Source organism: Alligator sinensis, unplaced genomic scaffold, assembly GCF_000455745.1.
Source record: "Alligator sinensis unplaced genomic scaffold, ASM45574v1 scaffold1165_1, whole genome shotgun sequence".
NCBI classification, from domain to species: Eukaryota; Metazoa; Chordata; order Crocodylia; family Alligatoridae; genus Alligator; species Alligator sinensis.
In genome coordinates this window covers 571,268-578,047 of record NW_005842477.1, presented here as the reverse complement: position 1 = coordinate 578,047, position 6,780 = coordinate 571,268, and the positions used below count along the sequence as shown (strand labels likewise).

Sequence of the window (6,780 nt, the reverse complement as noted above, 5' to 3'; positions counted from 1 at the left end):
GGCCCCCCCACAGGCAGCTCCTGCCCTGGCCCTGGGGGCACAGGGCAGCCCCCTTGGGTGCAGTGACCCACTGGGTGGGGGCTCTCCACCCTTGCCCCCTTGCCAACCCCTCTGTGCCAGGGCCAGCTGGGTCCAGGGCAGGGCAGGACAGGTTGTGCATGGCACCCTGGGGTGGAGAGGGTCTGTCCCAGCTGGTGCTGACATGCCATGTCCCCTTGCAGGTAAGAACAATGGCGGGCCCTGAGGACGACCTGATCGGGATCCCGTTCCCAGAGCACAGCAGCGAGCTGCTCTGCAGCCTGAACGAGCAGCGGCAGCTAGGGGTGCTGTGCTATGTGACGCTGCGCAGCCACGGCCTGGAGTACCGCACACACCGTGCCGTGCTAGCTGCCTGCAGCCTCTACTTCAAGAAGCTGTTTGCGGGGCCAGGGCTGGGCCCGGGGTTGGGGCCAGGCCAGGACGTGTGCGAGCTGGACTTCGTGGGGCCTGAGGCTCTGGGTGCACTGCTGGAGTTTGCCTACACGGCCACGCTGACGTTGAGCCGGGCCACGCTGGGAGAGGTGCTGCGTGCCGCCCGGCTGCTGGAGATTCCCTGCGTCATCGCCGCCTGCGTGGAGATCCTACAGGGCAGTGGGCTGGAGGCGCCAGGACCAGATGCCAGCGACTGGGAGCGTGCCCGCCGCTACCTGGAGGCTTTCGTGGCCTTGCCCGATGGCGACGGGGATGCAGCTGAGCCCCTGCCCCCTCGGCCTGCCGCCCGGCGCAGCAAGAAGACACGCAAGTTCCTGCAGGCCCGGGGCTTGCGGCTCAACCACCGGGCCGAGGAGCCTGTGCTGGACACCGAGGGCTACGGCAGCTCCCCGCCTGCACCCCTGCCCCTGCCCGAGGGCCTGGCTGCCTATGAGCCTGGGGAGGAGGAGGATCTGCCGCCGGCCGCCTTCCCCTTCCCCTACCAGGCACCGCTGTCCCCAGAGGAGGCTGGCTCTGATGAGGAACCCATGGACCCCGAGCTCATGGCCTACCTGAGCTCGCTGCACCACGAGGCGCTGGCTCCTGGCCTAGACGGCCCTGACAAGCTGGTGCGCAAGCGCCGCTCGCAGATGCCGCAGGAGTGCCCCGTCTGCCACAAGGTCATCCACGGCGCAGGCAAGCTGCCCCGGCACATGCGCACCCACACCGGCGAGAAGCCCTTCGCCTGCGAGGTCTGCGGAGTCCGCTTCACTCGGTGAGTCCAGCCCAGGCACACACGATCGCCAAGCCCGAGGAAGTTCCTTTGGGGGTGGAGGGAGGCAGGGGCAGGGTTTGCAGCAGGGGCTTGACATGCACTCCACCCCGTGCCCTGCTCCTGTCCCCTGCTGGGTGTTGGTGCTGGTGGGGGGGTTCAGTGCCTGCCGGGGGGTGGGGGGTGCCAGCCCCCACTGACAGCCCCCTCTGCCCTCAGGAACGACAAGCTAAAGATCCACATGCGCAAGCACACGGGTGAGCGGCCGTACTCGTGCCCTCACTGCAGCGCCCGCTTCCTGCACAGCTACGACCTGAAGAACCACCTACACCTGCACACGGGTGCGCGGCCCTATGAGTGCTACCTGTGCCACAAGGCCTTTGCCAAGGACGACCACCTGCAGCGCCACCTCAAGGGGCAGAACTGCCTGGAGGTGCGGACGCGCCGGCGCCGCCGCGATGACCCGCCCCCGCCACCTGCTGGGCCCCAGGGCCTTGACCTCTCCAACGGGCGCCTTGAGGGGCTGCGCCTCTCGCTTGCCCGCCTCTGGGACCCTGGCCGGGCACCCCCGCCCCCCGACGACGAGGATGACGAGGAGGCCGAGGCTGAGGAGGGGCCGCAGCCGGACGGCGCCGTGCCCATGGAGATGGCATAAATGCACCGTGCCAGGGGCATTTGGGAGCCGCCACGGCACCAGGCTCCTCTCAGGCCTGGCCACACAGTGGGGCAGGGGCCTGGGCCTGGCTGCCGTAGCCCCCAACCAGGGCTTGGAGCTGGCAGGGTGAGGCCTGGCGCGCTGGACCGGACCGCACAGCTGCACGAAGCAATAAAGCCCCCAGGCACCTGGGGAGTGGGTGGCCTGCCCCTGCCCCGCTGGACGTGGGCGACCACAGGGGCAGGGTGCCAGGACTCCTGGGTTCCTGGGCAGGCGGTGGGAAGCCATTCCCCACCAACAGCCTGGCTTGACGACGCGAGTTTCTGTTCCTGTTTTTCCCGTCGCTGTTTGTTCTGAATTATGCAAAGGGGGAAACTCCCCCTGGCGGATTTGCACAATGAAAGGCTGGGGGGGGGCCGCACCCCGCCCAGGCCCCCCCGCGGCCCCGGGTGTTACGTGAGCTGCTGGGAGCCGGGGCGTGGCAGGGCGGGGGCAATGCCAGCCCCGGGCGGCCCCCAGGCGCAGGGATCCGGCTGTCCATCTATGTCCCCTCCCTATTGCGCTGGGGGGGCACAGCCCCGCCCCCTGGCAGGGCGCCGCAGCCCTGGGGCGGCACAGGCGCGCGCGCCAGCCCCACGCCCTGCCCGCCCCCCCCCACCAGCCTCGGCGCGGCCCCTGGTGGCTTCCCCTGCACGCACACGGGCCCCTGGGGCTGGACCCCTGAGTGGGGCAGGCCCAACTCCTTCCCTCCAATGGAGTAGCTCCGGGCTGGGGGCGCGGTGGGGGCTGCACTTATCTCCAGTGGGGGACCCTCTTGCCCCTCAAACTGTGTGCATGTCTGTCCTGCACAGGTGGGTTGGGGGGCAAAACAGCCCCAGTGCCCTGTGCACTTCCCTCCTGCCTGTCTGTCCATGTCTGTCTCACCCCATCATTGTAAATAGCTTGTGGCGCTGCCCGGGGTTGTGGGGTCATGCCCCCACCTGCCCCCTGCCCTGGGGGCTCATGGCCTCATGGGACCTGCAGCTGCCAAGCACCCCGTGCCTTAAGCGAGATGCCCCTTGCTGCCCTACCCCCCCCCCAAGAGCAAGCAGCCCCCGGCGAGCATGCTCGCCCTGCACTCCCGGCTGCTTTCTCCGGTTGCACTATTTGGGGAGTCTGCCCGGGGGGCATCCCCAGCTCCCGCTGGCCCCTTTGCACACGCGTCCTTAGGGGCAGGGGCAGCGGGATGGACGGATGTGGCCTGTTTAGCCTCAACTAAGAGTTTATCTATATTTAAAGAGATGATGTAATATATTCCCCCCCACCCACTCCCAGTTCCCTCTCTCTGGTCATCCCTGCCCCGGCTGCCGGCGCTTGCCCCGGGGGTGACCAGCGTGGGGCCCTTCCCAGCTTCAAAGTGCCTTATGGTGAACTTGAACTCTCTGCTACTTGAACTCCTCTGTTGTACAGATACCAAACCAGGGGCACTGGGTGGGGGGCACCGGCCCCTCCAGGCCCCCTGCTGCCCCCTTACGCTTCTGGGTTGCTTTACCTGTTTGTTTGTTTTTTTTTAATGAAGGCTGCTTGACAATAAACGGAGAAGCAGGGACCCCGTGGCCCCTGGCTCTGTGTCCGTCTGTCGTCTGTCCCTCTCCCCGGCTGGGCCCTGTCCCCACAAGCTCATACCCTGAGGGAATCAGCAGCCCGTGGAGGATGCAGGGAGCAGTGGGACACGCAAGCATTGGACCCTTGTGCAACCCCTCATGGGACACAGGTTCACTGTGTAGCACTGCCAGGCCCCAGGGCTGTTTTATTGCCTCATCCGGGCCCCACTTCATCTGCAGACCATGGGACTGGTGCTCAGGCTGGTGCCTGGAGTCTGGGCGTTTGGTCTTTGGCCCTTGACTGTGGTGCTGAGCTGGGCCCAGGGATCCCTCAGGGGTCAGGTCCTGGTGCGGCCTCCATCAACGTGTCTGGCATCTCTGGCACACCGTGCTTGAGGGTGCCTGGGCTGGGCACAGACCCCGCACTCCACTCACTGCCCTCGGACTGGTCCTGGTAACTGAAGTCCAGGCTGGGGGCAGGGTGGGGGTGGTGAGTGAGGGGTGGGGGCAGGAGGGGCTTCTCTACCCCTAGGGTCCCTCAAGCCCCTTTACTTCCTGGCTCAGGACCCAGCACAAGTTTCCTGCCCGCCCCCCGCCCAGGGCCCCAGTGCCTGCTGGGGCCAGGCTGCTGCCCCCTAGCCACGTGCCCTGATGCCAATTGCTACCCAGTCTTCAAATCTGCTCATCCAGTGCAGGGTGGGAGTTGGGACCTCCCACCCCACCAGCCCTGGCCAGGGCCTTGCCCGCACCTGGAGTCAGAACTGGAACCAGAGCTGCCCTCGTTCGCGGCCCCGGGGCTGGAGGATCCATCCTCGCTGCCCCCGCTCCTGTCCTCCTCCAGCTGCACCTGCGCCCACTGGGCCAGCTCCCGGGGCAGTCGCCGGCCAGCCCTGCGGCCCTGCACCCAGCACTCCCACCCCACCAGCCCTGGCCAGGGCCTTGCCCGCACCTGGAGTCAGAACTGGAACCAGAGCTGCCCTCGTTCGCGGCCCCGGGGCTGGAGGATCCATCCTCGCTGCCCCCGCTCCTGTCCTCCTCCAGCTGCACCTGCGCCCACTGGGCCAGCTCCCGGGGCAGTCGCCGGCCAGCCCTGCGGCCCTGCACCCAGCACCGGATCCGGCGTCGCAGCAGCTGCCGCAGCCGGTGTCTCTGCTCCTGCTGCTGCCCATGTAGTGTTCTCGCAGCCCCCAGCCACAGCCTCACGGCTTCCTCATCGCTGGAGTCGCTGTGGGCAAGGGCAGGGTTGCAGCTGGCCTCAAGCTCCATCCCCAGACTCCAAGGCCCATGGGCTGCCCAAGGGTCCTTGCCCCCAGGGTAACATCCCCCCCTGGCAGTGCCCTGTCCCGTTTCCCCCTCTGGTGGGTCCCAGCCCCAGGGTGGGGGGATCAGCTCACATCTCCTCATCACCATCACCCTGGTAGCCGAGGGGCGCCATGCAGATGGAGCAGATGTTGTTCAGCGCCTGGTGGCACTCCTGGCAGTAGACTCCTGGGGAGGGCAAGCATGAGGCAGGGGTTGGGGTGCCACCATGCCAGGCTGAGACTATGCACAGTCCCCTGGCTTCCCCGTCAGCTCCTACCTCTGCAGCTGGGCGTCATGCAGGCAACGAGGTCGGGCTGGGTGCTGGGCTGGGTGACGCACCCACAGCCTAGGCAGTACTGCTGGTGGATGCCAAGCATCCGCACCAGCCAGGCGCACGGCCGCAGTCTGTGGAACAGCGCAGGCTCAGTGGGAGGGTGCCCCAGGCCCTGCACCCCTGCCCTTGGCGGGGACCAGAAGCCCTTGGTTTCTGCAGGGCTGCTCCCAGTCACAGCCTCGTGCTGGGGGCACAGGGGTGCTGGAGGCTCCCTACCTGGAGGCGAGGATGAGGAGTGGGTGCATGTGGCCCCCATCAGCCGCGCGCTGCCGGACTGCCCTGCACAGGGCCCGCGCCAGCCCCTCACGCCGTGTCAGGATGTTGTTGTAGAGGAAGCAGGTTCGTTCCTGAGGCATAGGGAGGAGGTCAGCAAGGGACAGGGGGTCCAATGCTGGGGGGAGGATTCCCAGCCTGGGGGCAGGGGTTGCACCTGTTCACGGGAGGGGTAGTACCAGGCACACAGGGCCCTGCGCACACGTCCGACGTAGCTGCCGAAGACAGCAGTGAAGCAGCACACGCCATACAGAAGCCCTGTGGGCATGGGGGTCACACGGGACAGTGGGCACAGCAGGAGCCACCCCCACTCACTCTGGGGCAGGGACCCTGCTTTGCATGCTCCCGCCCCTGCCCCAGCAGTCACCGATGAAGCGGTAGGCCTGGTAGTTGGGCTCGGCAGGGCGCAGGCGGCACCGGCGGCTCAGAACGCTGATGTTACCACGCTGCAGGACATCGAAGGCTGAGACCAGGTTGCGGTAGATCTCACTGGCATAACCCGAGCCCTTCACCTCAATGCTGGCCAGCACCGGTGCTGTGAGGACAGGGTGGGTGGGTTGCAGTTGGTGCAGGGCGAAAGGGGCTGGGGGACAGGGGTCTGGCTGAGCTCAGGACACCCAGTCCCCCCAGCTCACCCCTGGCGACGACCTCGCCCTGCAGCTGGTGCTGCACCAGGTCAAGCAGCCAGAACATGCCATAGTCTAGCAGGATAAGGCTGAGGCCCAGGAGCACATGGCGCAGGACGCGGACCAGCGCCAGCCCGTACCCACGGCGCTCCCAGCGAGACAGGATCAGAGAGCCTGTTCCAGGGAGGGCCACAGTGAGGGTGGGAGACAGACATGGCCAGTGCCCCCTGCGTTCACCACTGACCCCGGCCTCACCAGGACGGATGTATTTGGTGCTTTCCCATGCTGTCAGGGGCAGGACGGTGGGGCGGCCCTGCCGTGCCCGCAGCATGTCCATGGCCACAAAGTGCTGTGTGATGTAGATGTTGTCGAAGGTGTCGTTGCGCAGGTACCGGCGCCGGTACCACAGGGCCCTGGAGGCAGTGGGGGCATGCAGCCTAAGCAGGGGGCACGGGGGTTTGGAGGGACTGGGGAATGAGCGTGGACACCTGGGTCCTCTCCCAGCTCCAGAAGGGCAGTGAGGTCTGAAAGGTTGGAGCAGGGAGGTGGGAGCCAGATGCCTGGTTTCTCCCCTGGCTGGATGTCCAGGAACCAGGCAGACACCACTCACTGCAGGTAGAGGTAGAGGCCGACACAGACGGAGGCATGGGCAAAGAAGCCGAGCAGCTCACGGGCCGGCTGCAGCCGCTGGCTCACAGCCTCCATGAGGTCCCGCGCCACCTCGGCTAGGCTGCGTGTGGCATTGAGGCTCACATCAAACTGGTGCACGGCTGAGATGTTGAACT

At 67.0% G+C, this 6,780-nt stretch overlaps 2 protein-coding genes across 4 annotated transcripts in view; one reads left to right on the top strand and one right to left on the bottom strand.

Moving 5' to 3' along the window:
• Window positions 1-2,491, top strand: part of ZBTB7B (zinc finger and BTB domain containing 7B) — a 19,532-nt gene extending 17,041 nt beyond the window's left edge. For all 3 annotated transcript variants that reach the window (XM_006030995.3, XM_025212626.1, XM_006030938.2), the window contains 2 exons: window positions 222-1,225; window positions 1,442-2,491. In XM_006030995.3, the coding sequence (XP_006031057.2) occupies window positions 222-1,225; window positions 1,442-1,877 (1,440 nt within the window). In that variant the 3' untranslated portion in view covers window positions 1,878-2,491. The remainder of the gene's footprint in view (window positions 1-221; window positions 1,226-1,441) is intronic.
• A 12-nt stretch (window positions 2,492-2,503) lies between these two features.
• The window catches only part of DCST2 (DC-STAMP domain containing 2), a 6,225-nt gene continuing 1,948 nt past the window's right edge, over window positions 2,504-6,780 (bottom strand). The window contains exons 7-16 of the mRNA XM_025212624.1: window positions 6,606-6,780; window positions 6,251-6,432; window positions 6,005-6,169; window positions 5,737-5,904; window positions 5,527-5,627; window positions 5,313-5,443; window positions 5,040-5,167; window positions 4,855-4,948; window positions 4,410-4,685; window positions 2,504-3,930 (exon numbers count right to left, since the gene is read on the bottom strand). The exon at window positions 6,606-6,780 is cut by the window's right edge and continues 11 nt beyond it. Of these exons, the coding sequence (XP_025068409.1) occupies window positions 3,792-3,930; window positions 4,410-4,685; window positions 4,855-4,948; window positions 5,040-5,167; window positions 5,313-5,443; window positions 5,527-5,627; window positions 5,737-5,904; window positions 6,005-6,169; window positions 6,251-6,432; window positions 6,606-6,780 (1,559 nt within the window). The 3' untranslated portion in view covers window positions 2,504-3,791. The remainder of the gene's footprint in view (window positions 3,931-4,409; window positions 4,686-4,854; window positions 4,949-5,039; window positions 5,168-5,312; window positions 5,444-5,526; window positions 5,628-5,736; window positions 5,905-6,004; window positions 6,170-6,250; window positions 6,433-6,605) is intronic.